The following is a 23,993-nucleotide window of genomic DNA, read 5'->3' on the forward strand; positions in this document are numbered from 1 at the left end:
CCCATAAGATGGATTATTTTGAAAAACTGATTCAACCGGATGTCTCCTGTTAAACTGTTCCAGCTGGACACGCGTGAAGCAGTGAGGGCTATGGTGGGAGAGGAAGCACGCAGACCTCCAGCGAGTTTAGTAACTGTGACCGACGTGCTGCCGTGTACCCTGTGAGGAGAAGATGTCCGTGAACGAGGTGTACGTGTTCCGACCCTTCAAGCTCATCGCTCTGCTGTGCGTCTTCCTGGCGCTGTGTCTGGACGTGGTGGCTCTACTCAGTCCAGCCTGGGTCACCGCGGAGCATTTCTCCCTGTCTCTGTGGCAGTCATGCTCCCAGTCGGTGGCTCGGCATCCCACGGACGAGCCCCAGTGGAGCTGCTTCTCCACCCTCACATCTGGTAGGAGCAGTGTGTTTTGTTTGTTTAACGGTGCGCTGTTGCTCTTGGAGCCCGGATGCTGTTTTGTTTGTTGAAGAGGTTGAAAACCCACGAACAAGTTTTTTGTTGTTTACAGCTCAGATTGATCCTATAAACACGTTTTGGATCTGAAGGGTGGTTTTAGTGATGTGGTGTTTGTAATTATGTCATAGCGCACAGGTTTTCGATATATCCTGTTTTGAAATAAACAAAGAGGATACTGGAGTGCGCAAACAGTCTGACTAGAAGCTCTGACCACCATCCCCTGGGCAGACTTTGTTTTAGTTGGCTGCTGGTCAGTAGATGAGGCATTCAGACTTCTCGTGCAGCTGATAAATTTCCTCTCTACATTCCAGATCGGTGACGTGGTTTCACCGTGACAGCCTCACAGTGATGCTCAGTGATAAAGCCACACCTGACTAATCTTTAACTGCTGATTTTTGTGACAGCTGGATGATAGCTATTTAACAAAGGGCTTGTGCTCATTGTTTTCTAATGCTTTAACTCTGTTCTATCTCTAATGCTTTAACTCTGTGCTTAGGTAAAGTGTTTATATGCATAGAAAGCTATGCATAATCCCTCTGGCACACAAAGAGTTAACCCACCCCAGAAAGCAGAAGGCTTTTAGTGGTTTTGAAGACACACATTCAGCATCTTCCCCTTCATCGACCTCACCAAGCCAGGACCCCCTAAGTCGCCTTTTGTCAGGCAGAAAAGCCACGTCCCCCGACCCCCATCCTTTCCCCCCCAGGGAAGCAAATCCGCATTAAATGTACTAGATTTGGGAACAGTTGACTTTTGTCCTGTACAGTAAGGCTATTAGCAGGAGCTTTCATCTTTATTAAACACACAGTCGCTCGCTGTTACTATTGAAATAAATAAATGAAGACTTCAAGGATAAAATCAGACCGTTCTATTTAACAGTTTCCTCATTTTGTGGCTTAAATGTTTAAAATATTTTAAATTTTTAGCTGTTGATAATTTTTCACAGGACTTTGCACATGCACCCTTGGTGTGATTGACCTCTCTTTGATATTGTGGAATGTGTTGGGGTGAATAGGAGGCGGGTTTGTTGCTCTGAGTGTCTGCAGAGCTCATTAAAACAAGAGCGGATGGGTGTGTTGAGGTTAAAAGTGCAGTTCACCCAGCGGCGAAGGAGACCAATTAGGCACGTACAAAGGTTCTCACACTTGTTCTTGAATTTCATCCACAGTGGCAGTTCCTGATAGAAAAATCTATCACCATAGATTTTTACCATCATTATGACAAATGAACCAGGAGCTCAAGGAGAGACACACCCAGCGAAAATTGTGCGGTGAGCTTGTTAACCAAATGCAAATTCTCTTTCCGAGCCAAGTCGTTTAAGGTGGGGCGGGAGATCAAAGAGAGGATGCGCAATCAAGGTCGAGCAGACAAAAGATTTTCTCCTGAATGTGTTGCTGGTTTCAGTCTCTGTACCAACACTTGCTTGAACAGAGTTAAGCTCCATTCAAAAAAGGCTATGTGCTGCTTTTAAAAGCCTGGTGCTGTGGACGTCTTTCCAGGAAAGAATGTGACACGCAGGAAGATTTTACTTTTCCAACAGGAGCAGCTTGTTTGGAATATGTTGAGTAAATGTGGCATTAAAAAAGCCACTGTGGCTGCAAGAATTTGGAAGAAGCTGGCATTCACAATCACAAACTCCTGTTTCATAACCCAAAGCCTCCAAGGACCAAGGAGACAAAACATATACATATACATAACCATAGACTGTATTTGGAAAATTTTGATTACAAACTCAGTTCCAAGAAAGTTGGAACCCTGCATAAAATATAAATAAAAAAGAGTGTAATGGTTTGCAGATTTCAGATTTTTATTTGCAGTAGACCATAATAAACATATTGAATGTTTAAACTGAGACATTTTACTATTATATGATGGATACATCAACAGCACATCTAAAGAAAGTTGGGGCACAGGCATTTTGCAGCTACTTAGGCTAACTAGGAGCAGGTTGGTAACATGACTGGACATGAAAAGAGACAAATTGAAAACTAGAATTTCACCTATCAAAACTGGGGCTGGACGTGCCTGGAATGGAATTAACCATGCATTTCACTGACTGGAGTTTGCAGACAGGTGGAGGTTACAGCCACCAGCGTTAGCATCTACCTGCCACACTCCTGCTTTGGAGCCTTAATGCAAGTTAAACGAGCATTAAAGAAAATAAATGGCAGAATTGTCACAAAGTTGTATATTAGTTTTAGAAAACAGATGTGTGTTTGTTCTTTTTTTTACCAGATTGCAAAAAAATTATGGTTTGTTTTTCTTGCAAAGTCTAACATTTGAACATGGGACTGTTGATTTGTCTCCATTTGTATGCAGTACTTGACATTTCTGCACAGGCCTGATTTTTGAATTCCAGAGGTTGCCACATGATACTGTCTTAGGACTAAAAATGTAGTTTGTTGACATGCAAAAATATGAACAGCTAGAAAAGTAGGGCAAAAATGTAGCCGACCAGCAGGACAACTAAGATTAAATAACATGCATTAACATGAGATTCAGCCTTGGATTTTTGCATCTGTTCTCGTTACAGGGACTTTGAGTGACTAATTATGTTCTTGACGGTTGCATTCCTGATGCGGGCCTGATGGCTCTCTGTGTCATTCAGTTCTCTCTGCAGGATTAGCTCTTGTTTTGTGTTTGTCAACACAGCGGTTCAATTCAGCCGTGCTCAACTGTGAATCGAGCTTTTGTTGATGAGTAGGATGCTCCTCTTTAACCTGCATGTGTCCTGTTCTTGCAGACTGGCAGATCGCCACCCTGGTGTTGCTAGGTGTCGGTGCAGCCATGACTCTGGTGGCCTTTTTGGTGGCCCTTATTTCCCTGTGCAGGGGCACGCAAAGACAACACTACCGCACTGTGGCAGTATTCCTCTTCACTGCAGGTATGTCACCTTTCCCATATATTTATTTATTTATTCATTCATTCACGTTTCATGTTTGGATAATAACCCAGTGTTTCAGCAGTTTCCATATAGGCATGTTTTTGTGCTCCACTGCTCACATTAAATAGAAGCATGCAAAAGACACAGGCGAGTGAGCCTTGCAGGCTGAGCTTGTTTTCTCTGTGGTATTGCCTCTGGAGACCTGCAGGCTGATGTGCCAAGAAAAGGCAGCCACAGAATTTGCAGACTTACCAACAAAGTGAAGTCACTGAGAGGAAAAAAACAAAAAAAGCCACCACAGACTCCTCGCCCATAACTGCCTTGTAGTTGGACTGCTGCTTCTTGCATGCTTTATAAGAATTGCCCTTAGGGTAAAAATAAACTGTGACACTGATGAGAATGAATATAAATTAAAAGCGTATAATTAAAATGAGCGGTCAGAGCATATTGCTCCAAACGGTATACGGCACCAAAGTGACTGACTCACAGATTGTGCTTACTTTACTTTCAAAATGGTGATGAAGCGCTAACCACTTTCTGCTACTTCACTCATGCCAAGTTCAAGTTTTCCAGTTTGCGAAATAAAATTATATAAGGAGCAGACATCACTGCAGTTTTACACTGTGCCTGCAGACCAAACCTGAAGTAATAACTGTCACATTTTAAGAAATCTACAACCCCAATTCCAAAAAGCTTGGATGCTGTGTAAAATGTAAATAAAAACAGGAAATTATGTTTTGCAAACAGCATAAATCTTTATTTTATTTTATTTAATAAAGGAAACGTATTTGAGAAAGTGTCCCTTTTTTAAAAAAGGAAAAAAGTGTAATGGCAGCAGAAGAATATATATGATACCTATTTGGGGGGGGGTGGGGGTGTGGGGTGGGGGGTGAGGGGTCAGGGGGTCAGGGGAGGGGGGGTTTTGCCTGGGGGCATTGCCCCCCACACCCCCTTTGCCGAGCTTAAAAACTGACATCTTGTGCACGTACGAGCACGCGCGCATGCACTCTCATGTACGCGCTTTCAGTCTTCCGAAAAGGGACACTTCCTGCGGTCCCACTGCGCATGCTCTGTCTCCTCCTAGCAGGGTGTTTTTTAATTAAAGGTTCATCAACCGCTGTAGGCATTTCGGGCTTTTCACGGTAAATTTACACAAACAGGAATGACTTTGTCTTTTATTCTATAGAAAGACTTTTGTTGTCAGAAAATCAAGCTGAAACGTCAGTGTGTTTTATAAGCAGATTTTCTACAGTTAGTAGCTAGTTAGTTGGCTGTTTCAGACTTTAAGACGCTGTTTATCTCAAGAAATGGTGAATAAGGATGTGGAGAGAGACCAAACTTTTATCCCTTTCATTAAATAACTGCATCCCCCCCAAAAAAACCTTTCACCTAAGAACAGCGCCGTTAGTTCGCATTCATTTTCAGTTAAAATTTAAAATAATTAAAACAAAAATAGGCGAGGGCTTTCCCAGACATTCTTTAAAACACAGATGTGCAACGCATTATTTAATTAGTGTTTATCAGCCGATGCGTTTTAGTTTTCAGTGTGAATATATACAAACAGGAGTTACTTTTGCAATAGTGTTTTACACACTCTAACCGAAATGGTAGATTTTGTGTGTTTTTTAACAACTGCACTTTGGGGAGGGGGATAGTTAAGGCGAATTTGAGGTCTGTGCTTTGGGGTGGGGGAAGAGGCATAAAGGTTTATAAAAGCCAGCAAACTCTATCCTTGAGCCTGACACCCGCACGTTAGTTTGTGTATTCGACCGTAAATTTTTAGAGAAAATACGCATTGAATTTTGATGCAATTTTTAAAACATAGATGTGCAATACATTATTTTAATGTCGTTTATCAAACGCTGTGTGCGTTTTGGTTTTCACTGTGAATGATTTACTTTTGTAAATGCAGGATCACATTTTTTTAATGGTGCTTTTGAGACACTGATCTGAAAGATAAATGCTTTCGGTAGAAGCAGCTTTGCTGGATTTGTTTTTTAACTTGGTGAAACATAGTGCGAAACTCGTAATTTAGTATTTTTACAGGTTTTAACTGCGTTGTCTTTCTGTCTTTCTGGAAAATGTTGGTAAACTTGTGACATGAGAGCATGCACCGTACTCTTCAGACCTGTCAGCTTTGCTCGTTTCATAGATCCTCTGTTGATAAAACTGATAAAACTCTAGATGTAAAATTTTAAGGCTACATATTATTTATCTCGCACTAAGTCTGCTTGGCATATGCTATGTATAAAGGCTCTTTCCAAAAAAGTGTAGAGGCGACTTTAGCGTGATTAATTTATTACAATGTCAGTTTTCCCTCCTTTGTCTAGCTGGTGCAAGTTTTTTGTTTATTTGTGAAACTGAGCGCGGTTGTGGACAATTCCGACTGTGCTGTTTGATTTGTGTTTCGTGCTGGATCACTTTCTTTAATTGTTACTTCTCTGCGAGCAGTGAAGAACCAAACTAGTACTTCAAAGTTTAGAATCAGTTTTGCCCCAGTGGCCAGTGCGAAGTTGTGCTGCAGATCCCAGTATGAAAGCTGAGGGTCCAGCCAGCCGGCAGAAAGGCCAGTTGATGCCTCGATGGGCATTGGAACCGGTTTTGCCCGCACAGAGCGTTTCTGACATGCTGGCGTTGCTTATGCATAAGAGAAAAGCAACAATACAGCGTGTTCTCTGCTCCAGGACATCCTTTCACACGGTATGTATGTATGTCTGTCTGTCAGCGCTAATTATTCAAACCCTGTTTAAAAGGCGACTCATTTGTTGTCCAAAAACATTTCCTCTAAATTTGCAAAGTTACTGATTTAAAAATATATATTTTCGATTTTAGCTGGATGTCACACTCTAGACTCTTGAGCATATTTATATAGCAAAATTCACAGCGGTATAACCATGTTAAATAAAAGATGCCCAAGTGTCCACCAATGCACTCTAATGCATGCCATTAATTACCTCTATAGCTGAAAAGAGTCTGTATCCATAATTTGTGGATCTGCTGATTTGTTTTTAATGTGGCACTTTTTTTTCCACGAAATGCAGATGATGAAATCGTCTTTATTTGAGAAAGTGTCCCTAAGCTATTGTTGTTCATACTTACTGAGTTCCCTAACCACTTCTTTGCTATGTCAGCAAACTTTCTGAACAGGAAAGGTATCGTAGATTTAAAGACACATCTTCATTGAAGCAAAGGCAAAAAATTGGAATGAATTTTATGTTCATATTAAAGAGTGAAAATCCAAAATCTGCTGCAATCTTTTGTATTAATGATCTCTCTCTCTCTCCCTGTGTGTGTGTGTGTGTGTGAGAGTGAGTGAGTGGGTGTGTATAATGCTGCGTGTGTGTGTGTGTGTGTGTGTGTGTACAGGAGAAAGGTGATGCCAGGAGCTTTTTTAATGCATTTCGAATCAACTTTTTTTTTTTTGTTTTACAAGAAGTGTATTTCATACATTGGAACAAATGTAATCTTTTCTATACTTTATAACTATGAAACTCTAAAGATTTTAAGTTCATGCACATTGTGAAACAAGAATCTAAATCTTTCTGTCACAATGATTTCTATAAACGCATGATGTTTATGGGGATAATGTGAAAAATCTTTTGTGGGCTCTAATAATGATCAGTGGTGATTGAAGAGGAAGCTTGAACCCTGGCTCTGGAGATTTTCATGACAAGTGACAGTGCAGACATTTGTTAATCAGAGAACATGTTTTATCATCATAACGACTGTGAATTTAAGCGTCGTTAAAGTGTCACTTCAGCAATGCTGCCAGGAGAAAGAAGTGTTGACTGATGTTTTTTTAATAGAAGACTTAAAACACTAAACTCTAATTTCTGGGGTTTATTTTAAGTTTACAGAATATAACGTCTGGTATGACAATGAGTTTTACTCCTCACTGTCTGTGTTATGTGTATCCATTTATCATGTATGCTACTTTGCTCTGTGGACTAAAATGTTTCATTGTATTCACGAAATAAACCAGAATTTCAATGTCCGAATCTTTTTACTGTTTTTCTGCTTTTGTTCCCTCCAAGTTTGACGAAACCCACAGCTCACTAACAATGTGGAGCAGTCTCAGTGTATTTAGCTGCTTTTTCCCTAAACACAATCAGTTGACTGGGAGAAATGCCTGTAGTCCTCACTTTGGTCATTGTGAATGTTGAAGGAGATTTGTTTCATAGACACCTTATGCTAGTGTTTCCTACACTTAATCCAACACTACTATGTTCTATTTAAACCCAGATTCCTTTTATAGTTTGCAGTGAAATTTGTTAAACCGTTGCTTAATGGGACAGCAGTACAAGTCACTCTTTCCTAACACATTGTAGATAAGTTTATCGCTGGACAACACAGCTAGCAGTCTCACACACTCTTTAGGTTTTTGAAGTTTTGTGTGTAATGGTTTAGTCTATCAAACCTTACCCTTTTCTCCCAGTATCACAACAGTATGACTCCCAAAGTACAGAGCAGTAAACAAGCAAGGACTCTGAAGTCAGAACAGAAAGATACAGTTGGAAGATGAATGATTGTGTTTTTATGATGCGTAGTAAACTACCCCGTCTTCTTTTTCTCTGTGTTGTTGTTCTTGTGTGTGTGTATGCTTTTAAAAGTCAAAGTATACATTAGCCACACTTACAAAAAACATTTTGAATTTCATTTAGAACTGAGATTCTACGTTGTAAGCAGAAATCTTATGCTCAGCCAGAAGCGTGTTTCCCCACTTTCACAATGCTGAGGTGTCAAATCCACAACCCCCAACAGATGGTTTGTCACACACTGGGTTCAAACACTCAAAAAGCAACACAACAGCAGGTTCATGAAGGACAAGCCCCCCTTTATTTGCACAGCCTCACACACTATAGATTTTTAATGTTGTGGTGTACAATGGTATAGCCACAGATGTGACTTCTACTTTTGATAAAGATCACTCCACATGCATATTTCTTAAGAAATGAAGCGTCTTTATTAAGCTCTTATTTATACATGTCTACACAATAATAGACACCGTGTGCTCTGTGACATTATAGTCTTCTACTTCTGCGTCCATTGGTTTGCATTTTCAACTCCCAACCCTTTAGGTTGTTATGAACGGCTTATATTTCTAACATTTTGTGATGTAAAAGTGAATCATGCAGCTTTTTTATTTTCTGTCTGATGGAAGGACTTAAGACACGAGTTATTTAAACAATTCTAAATGACAGTGTGATGGCCATAGTACTTTATGCGGGTGAAATATGTTAAGGATAATGTTTCTCAATGTAACATGGCAAAGAACTTTTGGTTAGGATACAACATTTTGTAAACAGTTACCTCAGAAGCTGTACTGTCAGATCTATGCATGTAAGGTTAAACTTTCCACAGTACTTCCACTTAAGTAAGTAACCAAACACATAAAGTCACCCTCACCAATAATCAACTGTTCCTTGAAAAAGGTAGCACAAACAGACAACTGACTCAGCAATGATAAGTAGAGCTACCCGAGGCCGAGACTCAAGCAGAAGAAAATTAAAAGTTGTTTTGGCTCGAAAGATTGAAGAAAAATATGTTTAATAATTCAACAAGACCCTGCACCTTCAACACATGTGCATTCAAATTTTGGAACAGGCTCAACATTGCTGTTGTTCAATAGTTTTTATCCACTTTCAAAAGTCATTTTATGGTTTTAATATTTCCAGCTGATAAGGAGACTTACAGCATTTCAAATGCCCGTCCAAATGCTTTAAACATCCGCATTGTCTGTAACAACAGCATCAAACTGCAGAGCATTGTTTTTACTCAAATTCAGCATTTTCTGATGAAAATTTAGCTGCTTTTTTTTTTCACTGTAACACCCCCTCAGTGCCATTTTTTAGGATGATATTCTTGGAGATTCATTTTTTATATATATACACTTATGCTTTGGGAGTGAGGGTATCTAATACGCACGTTGTCACTGTGTTTTGTACTACCAACTGTGAGGGCTCTGCTTTTACTTTGAGAAGTCTGGTTTTAGTCTCGTGAGTGTGTGTGTTTTTCAAAGGAGATCTTCATCAGTTTCATTTTGTTACCACAAACTTTGTGTAAAGTTCACAACAGAGGTAAAGAGATTTAAACACACCAGTTTAAGGAGGCATGCAGGGTTTTGGACCAGTTGCACAGGAGAGGTGAAGAAGAGGGTGTCAGCGGAGATGTGCAACAGAAGCAGAGGGAACATTTTACAAGATGATAAATGGCAGATTTAGATGATTACGAATTATGTTGACAAGATTAAAAGACACGTCCGTCAGAGTTCAGCAACATTTCAGTTTGATTAAATTAAAGTTGTTGTTTTTTTTTTTTGTTTTGTTTTTTTAACTACACAGGGTTTATTTTCTCCTTTGATAGTAATCATATTGAACATGTCAGTGATGGAAACAAGAATATAAAGAAAAATGCTAAACGCGTGTCTAATTAAACTGTTCCTGTGAACCATAAATCATCCTTTAGTATGTTCGGTGTTACAAACTTGAAAAAGCACAGAAAAGATCATCGGACATTAATCTAATCAGTTTTCAGCCTTCATTCATATTGAAATGTTGAAATCTTTCCTGCTAGACCAAAGTGTAGCGTTTGATACCGTTGGCCATTACATTTTATTACATCTATTATTAAATGGAGAGTCCTCTTCACACACTGAAGTCAATTATGAAGCTCCACAGGCTTCTGTGCAAAGACTAGTTCTGTTTACATTATACTTGCTTTAGAAGGCATAGCATATATTTTTACTGCTATGTAGATGATACCCGCTTTTATTGGTTAAACTGCTGGTATGTCTTAGATACATAATGAGCTTTAATTTTCTGCTTCTAAATTCAGATAAAACTGAGGTTATTGTAATATGGCATAAAAATCTTAGAAACACTGTGGCTAACAAGATCCTTTCTCTGGGTGGGATCGTCTGTTGTAGGGATTAGACACATTATAAGTAAAATTGAGGCACACAATCCCGTCGCACAACATCAACATTTATTTATATACAAAAATAAAAATGCTTTTTTTACATAAAAGAATTGTAACTTTACAATTCATCACCGATTACGTGGGTACATAGTCCTCATCCTTAGCCCATAGTGGTTCGGGTAATTCCTCAGCGCCATATCAGGATACGTGGTTGAAAACAGGATACATGTTTTTTGTTTGTTTGTTTTTTTTTAAAAGCGCTAAAATGTATGATACATGTTTAAAAATGTGCTAAAATGTATGATACATGTTTGAAAATGTGCTAAAATGTATGATACATGCTTGAAAAAGCGTACATGCTTTTAAAAGATGTGGCAAAATGCAGATTGCGTTTAAAAAAAAAATCAGTCTTTCAGAGAAAGCATTAGCGGCCTCCTTTGTAACATTCTGTGACCATCCACAGCTGTCCGATTTTCACCACATCCTCCCCCACTAGATTGTCGTAGGCCTCGGTAATGGCGTCAAAGACTTTCCTCACTGATTTGAGCTCATGCAAGAGAGTCTCTGCCACTGTGCCGACTTTGACATCGTCCGTTTTGATGTTCCGGGCAATCAGCAGGCGTTGAATGGAAGGAATGAAACGAGTGGTGAGTAGCCTTTTTCTGATGCTGTAATAATTTTCAGCGTAAAAGTCATCCTCCAAGACTTGCACACACTCGTGCTGTTTCTGGCTGGGTTGATCGAACTTACAGCCGTTGCATTCTTCGGTGCGGTACTTGTTGATTACTAGGTTGACTAGATGATACACCGCGGTTTTCACGGTATCTATGAATAAAGAAGATGCCCAACCGTCAAGCTCGTCGGCTTGCTGCAGTTTCTCCAAGGGGCGATAGTAACCGGGCGTGTCGGGTACTATTGTGCCCTCAACCGAGGAACTGGCCAAGGAACTGTCCTCCTCAGCGCGACGCAGGGGTGCAGAGTCCATCTTTCTTTCTGTTTTTGAGCTAGGTTTTTGAAAGAATGAGAAAGCGGTCTTCTTTTTAGAGTAAAATAAGGCGGGCGTGGTCTGGAAGTGGGATGTTCTTAGAGGGGCAGGTAGGAGTGGCAGCGATTTTTAAAACCGGAGAGCTGGCCGTCAACTTTGGAAAAGAACGGTAATGTCCTTTCTTATCTGTTGGGGTTTAAATTCTCCATGAAAATGACATCTTGCAGCCCTTTTGCTCAATCAACCATCAATGTGGCAGAACTTGGTACATACTTGGTACTTGGTACTATCAGGGACGCTGTGCAATCTTTACTCTCTGAAGATCCATCCACAAACCCTACATTTGAAGATTGGAGTGAAGACGCACCGTATTCACCAGTGTCAGAGTGGAACGCACCCCCTTCACCGCTACAAGTGTGGACTATGGACACCGACGACGAGGAAGATTTTTTGTATTTCGGCGACTCTCCCGACATTGATGAGATAGACTGGGCATGGCCGCCCTTCCAAGGCCCTGAGGAATTACCCGAACCACTATGGGCTAAGGATGAGGACTATGTACCCACGTAATCGGTGATGAATTGTAAAGTTACAATTCTTTTATGTAAAAAAAGCATTTTTATTTTTGTATATAAATAAATGTTGATGTTGTGCGACGGGATTGTGTGCCTCAATTTTACTTATAATGTGTCTAATCCCTACAACAGACGATCCCACCCAGAGAAAGGATCTTGTTAGCCACAGTGTTTCTAAGATTTTTATGCCATATTACAATAACCTCAGTTTTATCTGAATTTAGAAGCAGAAAATTAAAGCTCATTATGTATCTAAGACATACCAGCAGTTTAACCAATAAAAGCGGGTATCATCTACATAGCAGTAAAAATATATGCTATGCCTTCTAAAGCAAGTATAATGTAAACAGAACTAGTCTTTGCACAGAAGCCTGTGGAGCTTCATAATTGACTTCAGTGTGTGAAGAGGACTCTCCATTTAATAATAGATGTAATAAAATGTAATGGCCAACGGTATCAAACGCTACACTTTGGTCTAGCAGGAAAGATTTCAACATTTCAATATGAATGAAGGCTGAAAACTGATTAGATTAATGTCCGATGATCTTTTCTGTGCTTTTTCAAGTTTGTAACACCGAACATACTAAAGGATGATTTATGGTTCACAGGAACAGTTTAATTAGACACGCGTTTAGCATTTTTCTTTATATTCTTGTTTCCATCACTGACATGTTCAATATGATTACTATCAAAGGAGAAAATAAACCCTGTGTAGTTAAAAAAACAAAACAAAAAAAAAAAACAACAACTTTAATTTAATCAAACTGAAATGTTGCTGAACTCTGACGGACGTGTCTTTTAATCTTGTCAACATAATTCGTAATCATCTAAATCTGCCATTTATCATCTTGTAAAATGTTCCCTCTGCTTCTGTTGCACATCTCCGCTGACACCCTCTTCTTCACCTCTCCTGTGCAACTGGTCCAAAACCCTGCATGCCTCCTTAAACTGGTGTGTTTAAATCTCTTTACCTCTGTTGTGAACTTTACACAAAGTTTGTGGTAACAAAATGAAACTGATGAAGATCTCCTTTGAAAAACACACACACTCACGAGACTAAAACCAGACTTCTCAAAGTAAAAGCAGAGCCCTCACAGTTGGTAGTACAAAACACAGTGACAACGTGCGTATTAGATACCCTCACTCCCAAAGCATAAGTGTATATATATAAAAAATGAATCTCCAAGAATATCATCCTAAAAAATGGCACTGAGGGGGTGTTACAGTGAAAAAAAAAAGCAGCTAAATTTTCATCAGAAAATGCTGAATTTGAGTAAAAACAATGCTCTGCAGTTTGATGCTGTTGTTACAGACAATGCGGATGTTTAAAGCATTTGGACGGGCATTTGAAATGCTGTAAGTCTCCTTATCAGCTGGAAATATTAAAACCATAAAATGACTTTTGAAAGTGGATAAAAACTATTGAACAACAGCAATGTTGAGCCTGTTCCAAAATTTGAATGCACATGTGTTGAAGGTGCAGGGTCTTGTTGAATTATTAAACATATTTTTCTTCAATCTTTCGAGCCAAAACAACTTTTAATTTTCTTCTGCTTGAGTCTCGGCCTCGGGTAGCTCTACTTATCATTGCTGAGTCAGTTGTCTGTTTGTGCTACCTTTTTCAAGGAACAGTTGATTATTGGTGAGGGTGACTTTATGTGTTTGGTTACTTACTTAAGTGGAAGTACTGTGGAAAGTTTAACCTTACATGCATAGATCTGACAGTACAGCTTCTGAGGTAACTGTTTACAAAATGTTGTATCCTAACCAAAAGTTCTTTGCCATGTTACATTGAGAAACATTATCCTTAACATATTTCACCCGCATAAAGTACTATGGCCATCACACTGTCATTTAGAATTGTTTAAATAACTCGTGTCTTAAGTCCTTCCATCAGACAGAAAATAAAAAAGCTGCATGATTCACTTTTACATCACAAAATGTTAGAAATATAAGCCGTTCATAACAACCTAAAGGGTTGGGAGTTGAAAATGCAAACCAATGGACGCAGAAGTAGAAGACTATAATGTCACAGAGCACACGGTGTCTATTATTGTGTAGACATGTATAAATAAGAGCTTAATAAAGACGCTTCATTTCTTAAGAAATATGCATGTGGAGTGATCTTTATCAAAAGTAGAAGTCACATCTGTGGCTATACCATTGTACACCACAACATTAAAAATCTATAGTGTGTGAGGCTGTGCAAATAAAGGGGGGCTTGTCCTTCATGAACCTGCTGTTGTGTTGCTTTTTGAGTGTTTGAACCCAGTGTGTGACAAACCATCTGTTGGGGGTTGTGGATTTGACACCTCAGCATTGTGAAAGTGGGGAAACACGCTTCTGGCTGAGCATAAGATTTCTGCTTACAACGTAGAATCTCAGTTCTAAATGAAATTCAAAATGTTTTTTGTAAGTGTGGCTAATGTATACTTTGACTTTTAAAAGCATACACACACACAAGAACAACAACACAGAGAAAAAGAAGACGGGGTAGTTTACTACGCATCATAAAAACACAATCATTCATCTTCCAACTGTATCTTTCTGTTCTGACTTCAGAGTCCTTGCTTGTTTACTGCTCTGTACTTTGGGAGTCATACTGTTGTGATACTGGGAGAAAAGGGTAAGGTTTGATAGACTAAACCATTACACACAAAACTTCAAAAACCTAAAGAGTGTGTGAGACTGCTAGCTGTGTTGTCCAGCGATAAACTTATCTACAATGTGTTAGGAAAGAGTGACTTGTACTGCTGTCCCATTAAGCAACGGTTTAACAAATTTCACTGCAAACTATAAAAGGAATCTGGGTTTAAATAGAACATAGTAGTGTTGGATTAAGTGTAGGAAACACTAGCATAAGGTGTCTATGAAACAAATCTCCTTCAACATTCACAATGACCAAAGTGAGGACTACAGGCATTTCTCCCAGTCAACTGATTGTGTTTAGGGAAAAAGCAGCTAAATACACTGAGACTGCTCCACATTGTTAGTGAGCTGTGGGTTTCGTCAAACTTGGAGGGAACAAAAGCAGAAAAACAGTAAAAAGATTCGGACATTGAAATTCTGGTTTATTTCGTGAATACAATGAAACATTTTAGTCCACAGAGCAAAGTAGCATACATGATAAATGGATACACATAACACAGACAGTGAGGAGTAAAACTCATTGTCATACCAGACGTTATATTCTGTAAACTTAAAATAAACCCCAGAAATTAGAGTTTAGTGTTTTAAGTCTTCTATTAAAAAAACATCAGTCAACACTTCTTTCTCCTGGCAGCATTGCTGAAGTGACACTTTAACGACGCTTAAATTCACAGTCGTTATGATGATAAAACATGTTCTCTGATTAACAAATGTCTGCACTGTCACTTGTCATGAAAATCTCCAGAGCCAGGGTTCAAGCTTCCTCTTCAATCACCACTGATCATTATTAGAGCCCACAAAAGATTTTTCACATTATCCCCATAAACATCATGCGTTTATAGAAATCATTGTGACAGAAAGATTTAGATTCTTGTTTCACAATGTGCATGAACTTAAAATCTTTAGAGTTTCATAGTTATAAAGTATAGAAAAGATTACATTTGTTCCAATGTATGAAATACACTTCTTGTAAAACAAAAAAAAAAAAGTTGATTCGAAATGCATTAAAAAAGCTCCTGGCATCACCTTTCTCCTGTACACACACACACACACACACACACACGCAGCATTATACACACCCACTCACTCACTCTCACACACACACACACACACAGGGAGAGAGAGAGAGATCATTAATACAAAAGATTGCAGCAGATTTTGGATTTTCACTCTTTAATATGAACATAAAATTCATTCCAATTTTTTGCCTTTGCTTCAATGAAGATGTGTCTTTAAATCTACGATACCTTTCCTGTTCAGAAAGTTTGCTGACATAGCAAAGAAGTGGTTAGGGAACTCAGTAAGTATGAACAACAATAGCTTAGGGACACTTTCTCAAATAAAGACGATTTCATCATCTGCATTTCGTGGAAAAAAAAGTGCCACATTAAAAACAAATCAGCAGATCCACAAATTATGGATACAGACTCTTTTCAGCTATAGAGGTAATTAATGGCATGCATTAGAGTGCATTGGTGGACACTTGGGCATCTTTTATTTAACATGGTTATACCGCTGTGAATTTTGCTATATAAATATGCTCAAGAGTCTAGAGTGTGACATCCAGCTAAAATCGAAAATATATATTTTTAAATCAGTAACTTTGCAAATTTAGAGGAAATGTTTTTGGACAACAAATGAGTCGCCTTTTAAACAGGGTTTGAATAATTAGCGCTGACAGACAGACATACATACATACCGTGTGAAAGGATGTCCTGGAGCAGAGAACACGCTGTATTGTTGCTTTTCTCTTATGCATAAGCAACGCCAGCATGTCAGAAACGCTCTGTGCGGGCAAAACCGGTTCCAATGCCCATCGAGGCATCAACTGGCCTTTCTGCCGGCTGGCTGGACCCTCAGCTTTCATACTGGGATCTGCAGCACAACTTCGCACTGGCCACTGGGGCAAAACTGATTCTAAACTTTGAAGTACTAGTTTGGTTCTTCACTGCTCGCAGAGAAGTAACAATTAAAGAAAGTGATCCAGCACGAAACACAAATCAAACAGCACAGTCGGAATTGTCCACAACCGCGCTCAGTTTCACAAATAAACAAAAAACTTGCACCAGCTAGACAAAGGAGGGAAAACTGACATTGTAATAAATTAATCACGCTAAAGTCGCCTCTACACTTTTTTGGAAAGAGCCTTTATACATAGCATATGCCAAGCAGACTTAGTGCGAGATAAATAATATGTAGCCTTAAAATTTTACATCTAGAGTTTTATCAGTTTTATCAACAGAGGATCTATGAAACGAGCAAAGCTGACAGGTCTGAAGAGTACGGTGCATGCTCTCATGTCACAAGTTTACCAACATTTTCCAGAAAGACAGAAAGACAACGCAGTTAAAACCTGTAAAAATACTAAATTACGAGTTTCGCACTATGTTTCACCAAGTTAAAAAACAAATCCAGCAAAGCTGCTTCTACCGAAAGCATTTATCTTTCAGATCAGTGTCTCAAAAGCACCATTAAAAAAATGTGATCCTGCATTTACAAAAGTAAATCATTCACAGTGAAAACCAAAACGCACACAGCGTTTGATAAACGACATTAAAATAATGTATTGCACATCTATGTTTTAAAAATTGCATCAAAATTCAATGCGTATTTTCTCTAAAAATTTACGGTCGAATACACAAACTAACGTGCGGGTGTCAGGCTCAAGGATAGAGTTTGCTGGCTTTTATAAACCTTTATGCCTCTTCCCCCACCCCAAAGCACAGACCTCAAATTCGCCTTAACTATCCCCCTCCCCAAAGTGCAGTTGTTAAAAAACACACAAAATCTACCATTTCGGTTAGAGTGTGTAAAACACTATTGCAAAAGTAACTCCTGTTTGTATATATTCACACTGAAAACTAAAACGCATCGGCTGATAAACACTAATTAAATAATGCGTTGCACATCTGTGTTTTAAAGAATGTCTGGGAAAGCCCTCGCCTATTTTTGTTTTAATTATTTTAAATTTTAACTGAAAATGAATGCGAACTAACGGCGCTGTTCTTAGGTGAAAGGTTTTTTTGGGGGGGATGCAGTTATTTAATGAAAGGGATAAAAGTTTGGTCTCTCTCCACATCCTTATTCACCATTTCTTGAGATAAACAGCGTCTTAAAGTCTGAAACAGCCAACTAACTAGCTACTAACTGTAGAAAATCTGCTTATAAAACACACTGACGTTTCAGCTTGATTTTCTGACAACAAAAGTCTTTCTATAGAATAAAAGACAAAGTCATTCCTGTTTGTGTAAATTTACCGTGAAAAGCCCGAAATGCCTACAGCGGTTGATGAACCTTTAATTAAAAAACACCCTGCTAGGAGGAGACAGAGCATGCGCAGTGGGACCGCAGGAAGTGTCCCTTTTCGGAAGACTGAAAGCGCGTACATGAGAGTGCATGCGCGCGTGCTCGTACGTGCACAAGATGTCAGTTTTTAAGCTCGGCAAAGGGGGTGTGGGGGGCAATGCCCCCAGGCAAAACCCCCCCTCCCCTGACCCCCTGACCCCTCACCCCCCACCCCACACCCCCACCCCCCCCCAAATAGGTATCATATATATTCTTCTGGCAGCAATATGTCTGTAAAAAGTTGGAACAATGCCATGTTTATCGCTGCTGAGAGGAATGATGTCCCAGTCGTGTCTGATATTGGATTCTGGGAGCTTTCAGTGCCGACAGTGTCCTTTCTAAATATGTACGCAGCCATACCATCAGAGATGCTTTTGGACTGAGGGCTGTCAACAAGATGGACAAGATCTCTTCTCCATAGTTTTCCAAAAAGAATTTCAATATCCGATTCGTGACCTCAGATCAGTTTTCCACTTTGCCTCAGTATGTTTTAGATGAGCTTAGGCCCAGAGAAGACGGCAGAGTTTCTGGATCGTGGTCACATGGCTTCTTCTTTACTTTTGTGGATAGCCTGGTGAACTGTGTTAACAGATGGTGATTTCCGTGACAGAATGATTCCTGTTTTAATGCAGTGCTGCCTGTAGACCCGACGATCACGGGCATCCAGTATTTTTTGGGAATTGTCCCTTGTGCGTGGAGATTTCCCAGATTCTTGAAATCTTTTGAAATTATCTACTGTGGACATAGAGGTATTGAAACTCTTAACAATTTTAGATTAAGGAATATTTTTCTAAATTTGTTCCATCATTTATAGATTGGTGAACCCCATCCTTATTTTTTTTTAGTCCCACTTACTTTTCCAGACTTTTGTTGCTCCTGTCCCAACGTTTTTGAGACTTGTTGCTACCATCAATTTTTAAATGAGTTAATTTCTTTCATGAAACAGTCAAATATTTCAGTCCCAACAGCATACCAACTATTTTGGAATTGGTGTTGGGTTTAGCACAAAGACTTAATACCAAGGGTAATAGCTGCCTATTTCTAAAATCAGTTTTTTCAAAGTTATACTAAGAAGGTATGCTGCTGTGTGGGTGTCGAATGAGCTGGTAGGTGGATTTTGTTACCAGTTTCCTCTTGTTACAGTCTGTGTGATTAGCTAACCGAGCCTGGAGCAGATTCATGTTCAGTGTAGAAACAAGACTTGTATCATCTTTCAAAGTCACAGACTCTGAATGAAAGTGTTTCTTTATTTGTTAAAGGATTTCTGTTGCAAGTTTTCTGGTTTCTGTTGCAAGTACAAACAGTATGCATTGCCTTTTAAATACAGCATTAGATAACAGTGTGCTGCTGAAGGGAAACTGTAAGGGATCTTTGTCTTGCTCTGTATCTGAAACCTCACTCACAAAGGACCACTGTGGTCGACTTAATGGCTGTGGTTTTGACTGTTAGCCACTGACGGAAAAGCATGGGAATGCTGTGTTATCCTTTCCTGTGTGTAATTACTTTAAGAGCCTTGCAAGAATACGGCCGCCACACAGGCACGCAGTCCTCGACGGAGCAACAGCAGAAGGGCTGGACTGTTAAATGTCCCTTGGCTTGACTGTGACTGTGAGGTATTTACTTTCTGTCCAGAAATATGACCTCAGCAGGGAACAAGCTCAGCCTGGGCTCCATCAGCAGCACCGCAGTCTCAGGCTACAGCCATTCCTCCTTCACACCCATTGCTTCTTCCCATAGGAAGGAAAGGCGGAGTCATACTTGCACAAAGACCGTTCCTCAGGCGTCACCTAGCATGCGTGAAAACGAACTGAAGCCGTTTGTGAGACAAGGCCACAGTACCCTTTTGAACACTGACGCCTGGACTACTGCATCCTGCGTGATGCAAAGGAAAAATGATTCACAGCCCTGGAAGCTGTTTCCTCGTGTGATACCTCGTGTGTCATTGAGATGAAAAGAATAAAGATGATTGTTCCACGCTTCACCAAAAAGACAAGAGAGTGTGAGAGAGAGAGCTGGGAGACTGGTTTTAGTTTAAAAGCCAGAATCTGCTGTTAACGTCAATCACTCTGGGGGAATTAAAGACAGGCCACTTCAAAAAGCTTCCAGCTTCCAGTGAGCAAGAAACCCACAGGGAGGGGTGTCACACAAAGATTGTTCTCTTCAAAAAGCTTCTATTTATGGAGATGTCAAACTAGATGGAAAACACAGAAGCCCACGAACGCTGTAACACACTTTTTTTTTTTCTCTCTTAAAGCGCTTTTTGATCCTCGCAAGATAAGTGAATGCTATAAAAAGCTAATTCTTGTTATGCATGGATTGAGGCTAGATATATTTTCCTTAGATTGCGCATGAGCCAAATCATTTTAACGTGGATGGAATAAACAACAGCTTTTCCAAACAACCTAGTTTTACTGTGGATGCTTAAATTATTTTACTTTGCACATAAGAAAAAAAATAATTTCACTTAAAATAAACGAACATTACCAAGGTCAAAATTATTAGCACTCCTGATGCTAACAGTCAGTTGTGTGTCCTTTTTGCTGGATAAGAGCCTGCAGTTGTTAGCTGTAGTTTTCAGCATGTCTCTCACACGTCTGCTGAGCAATCCCAGCCCATTCTTCTTCTCCTCCAGATTTGGTGGTGTCCTGTCATGGACCTTGGTCTTCAGTTTACTCCACAGATTTTCAGTAGGATTCAAGTCAGGGCTTTGACTTGTGATGTTGATCTTCTGGAGGTCGTTCTTCACCAGGAGTGTGAAGTGTGTTTTGGGTCGTTGCGTTAGAAAACAAAGCGATCACCCAGACCCCGTTTAGCTGCTGACTGCTTGAGGTTTTCTGTCAAAATCTTCACATATCCTCCTTTCTTATTCCTTCCACCTTGATGAGATTCCCAATTCCAGATGCACTGAAGCACTCTCTTAGCATAATACTTGCACCACAGAGTTTCACTGTGGGTACGGTGTGGGTTGTACACCTCTTCCTTCCATCTCTGTGGCCAGAGAGCACTAGTTTTGTCTCATCCAACTCATCTAATCTTTCTCCAGGTTTCCTTGGCATACTTAAGTCTAGCCTGAATTTGCAAAAGAGGAATTTTCTTGGTTTGCTGCCTAACAGTCTTCTTTAAGACTACAATTCCTGATTTGGCTCAGTCATTCACATGTCTTTGCAGTTGTTCTGGGGTCTTTAGACACGTCTCTCGCTAGTTTTCTTTCCCTAGGCTGCTAGGCTTGTTCGGTACTTTGTGGCTCGCTTTGAATTTCTTGATGATGCTTCTCACTCCAGTTCTTGACACTCTGCGATAACTTTGTATATACATCTCCTGCTTTGGGAGCATCAGCAATTCTTTTTCCCAAGTCTAAACTGATTTCTTTTGTTTTTGGCATGATGTTTTCTCCACTGACAGCTCAAACCCTTGCTGAAGTTTTTATACTGTACTGAAAGAAAACAAGCTCTGACTTTGACTCAGTAAAAAGCTTTTTTTCCCCTCAGGATGCTTTTGTGTGTGAAATAATACTGTTATGGATTGCAGACAGAACAAATTTATGCTTTATGATAATTCCGTCCTCATCTATAAACAGGACGAGGCTTATTGGGGAATAATCAGAATGCGTTTGCATATGATTGTTTTCATCTATGGCTCCTCAGGAGACATTCATTTATAGTTATTCGTGCTAAATCTTAGGCAGCTCATTGTGACGAGATCATCTCACGGAATAGAAAGGCAGACTTTAAAGAAGAAGAAAATCGCTTTATATAACCATTCTCTGCTTACCTATACCGGCTGCCTCCTCACTTCTTACACTTAAGCCTCTTTTCACAAGTAACTTTTTGCCTTTACAGCCATCTGTTTGCTGTCAGATTTGTGTTTCGCCTCGAGGAGGCCCTTTAATGTCATGTTTTTGACTTGAATCATGAATTTTGGGAAAACTAAATGGCTTTCACCTTCTGAAAGCACAAGTTAATTATGTTATAAAATGATGTCGAAAACATTAAATGGATGATTAATCTGAAAGACTTGTAGCATTGATTATTTTAATGGTGTTGGAGTTACTGAGTTTGTTGATTAATCGCTTGGACAAAGGACAAATGGACGATTTTAAACAAACACTGTCTCATGATTGTCTCTGGTTTCAGTGGTTCTGCAGGCCTGTGCTCTGGTCCTCTACCCGATCAAGTTCATCGATGGAACGGTCCTGCAGACTTATCACGAGTTCAACTGGGGCTACGGGCTCGGCTGGGGGGCCACCATCTTCATGCTGGGTGGAGGAATCCTCTTCTGCCTGCGGACGGACATATACGAGGATGCAATGTACTAAACTTTGTCACCCCTCTCTGCTCTGCTGGAAATCCTTAAGAGGAGATACAGACCCTACGTGTCCATTTCCCTTGCTGTGTTATTCTCGCCGTTATTTTTAGATAGGTTGTGAAGGCCTAATTTAGGCCAGGGCTGTAGGAGTAGACTGCCCTCCCCCCTGCACCACGCTGTCCCAGCCCTGCCGGTATCGGGGGCGAGGTGGCAAAGCTAAAGCGCAGAGAGCTTTCTGGACACGCTTGAGCCACCGACGCTGGACGTTTCCACTGAATCTCTATTGTTAGAGAGGAAAGCAGATTCTCAGCACAGGCTTGAATGTGCAGTGGCTGAATATTTAATAGGACTGACTGATCACATTTCCTTTTATTTTTGTAGCTTTTCATGAGGATAAAAACTAGTTGTCAGTTTATTTATGGCATGATTTCCCACTTTATAGGAATAGTGAAAACCTCACTTCCTCTCATGTGTTAGCCAAAACATATCTAGTAACTGTAAATTACTCAGCTTTGACATATGCTATTGAGTGTTCATACTTTTGATATTTTTTTTTCTTTTAATGACACCAGTTTGTCTCAAATGGAAAAATGTAAATGTGTATAAAGTATTTCTACATGAAGAATTCTGAATAAATAATTGTAGTTTTGGGAGCATTTGGAGTGTAAATTGTTGCTTTCAGTATCAAAGGTGACATGCGGACACTCTCGGCTTACACGCTGACCTTTGACTCACTTTTTTTTTTTTTTGTAAGACGGAACCGCCCCTTTATAGACTGGACAGCAGGGAGACAAAAATGCAAACCACTTTCATTATTGAGAGGACACATTCCTCAAAGGAAAACATCCCAGGCTATTTAAAGAGGCAGCACCAGCTCAGAGTTATGGTTTTTTTTTTATTTTATGTTTTTACTTTTTAGTTTTTAAGTCCATGTAGTTTCAGTTAGTTCCCAGAGCAGATTTTCTTGTTTCACTTTAGTTTTCATTGTTTCAATGTTTTTGTTTTTATTAGTTTCTGTGTTTGTTTCAGTCTTTCCAGTGATTATTGTATGGAGGCGATATCTCAGAGCGAACACTCACATTTCTTCTAATATTTAGTTTCTTAATAGCCTTCTTAATGTCTTGTCTGGCAGCTTCTGCAATCAGAATTAAGAACCGAATGCACTGCTGTTTCAAACACATTTGCTTTTACATGACGAGCTCTATAAATTCTCTATGGGCTCCTCTTGTTCATGTTTACTGTTTATTTATTCATTCTCATTATTATCATTTTTATTATTACTCACAGTGGCTAAAATAATCATGTCAAAGTTGACAGGCAGGAAAAAACACAAAAGTGAGAAAAAAGAAACTGGGAGAAACAGGAGGAAATCTAATAAAGAAGACAGAGTACTGGATGCTTTCCTTTGTTACTTGTACTCAAAACAAATGCTAAATTGAACTAATTTAAAAATATATCAATTTTCCATTTTATTGTATCCATTGTAAACTGTTACATTTAATGGAATCTGGTCAAATGAAATGTACTTGATTGGTATAGATTAATGGAAATATACTTGGAATAAACTTAATGATTAATTACTTGAATAAATAAACCTTTTTAAAAATATATTTCAGTTGCATTTTTCTCAAAATTGCTGCTTCACGATGTCTGCAAAATCACAAAATTCTAGTTTTTATTGTAATTAGTTGAAATGTTTTTTCACATCTAGTTTTAGTTTTTAGTTTTATTTTAACTATAATAACCTTGCACCAGGTTGCATGTATGGAAAGACATTATGTGCTGGTGCAGACATGGGCAGCGCTTCCTACTGTATTTGTATTCATGACATGCATTTTCCCATTACATTTGCAAGAGACTTTTGCACTGCTCTGTTATTT

The 23,993-nt window shown here is 39.4% G+C and overlaps 1 protein-coding gene across 1 annotated transcript; it reads left to right on the forward strand.

Moving 5' to 3' along the window:
- Window positions 1–68: 68 nt before the first annotated feature.
- Window positions 69–23,665, forward strand: LOC134636459 (transmembrane protein 47-like). The gene is made up of 3 exons (XM_063486442.1): window positions 69–389; window positions 3,196–3,336; window positions 21,942–23,665. The coding sequence occupies exons 1-3, from the start codon at window positions 173–175 to the stop codon at window positions 22,121–22,123; spliced, it is 540 nt and encodes a 179-aa protein (XP_063342512.1). The 5' UTR covers window positions 69–172; the 3' UTR covers window positions 22,124–23,665.
- Window positions 23,666–23,993: the final 328 nt, after the last annotated feature.

The sequence above is a fragment of the Pelmatolapia mariae genome, linkage group LG10_11 (assembly GCF_036321145.2).
Source record: "Pelmatolapia mariae isolate MD_Pm_ZW linkage group LG10_11, Pm_UMD_F_2, whole genome shotgun sequence".
Taxonomy (NCBI): Eukaryota; Metazoa; Chordata; class Actinopteri; order Cichliformes; family Cichlidae; genus Pelmatolapia; species Pelmatolapia mariae.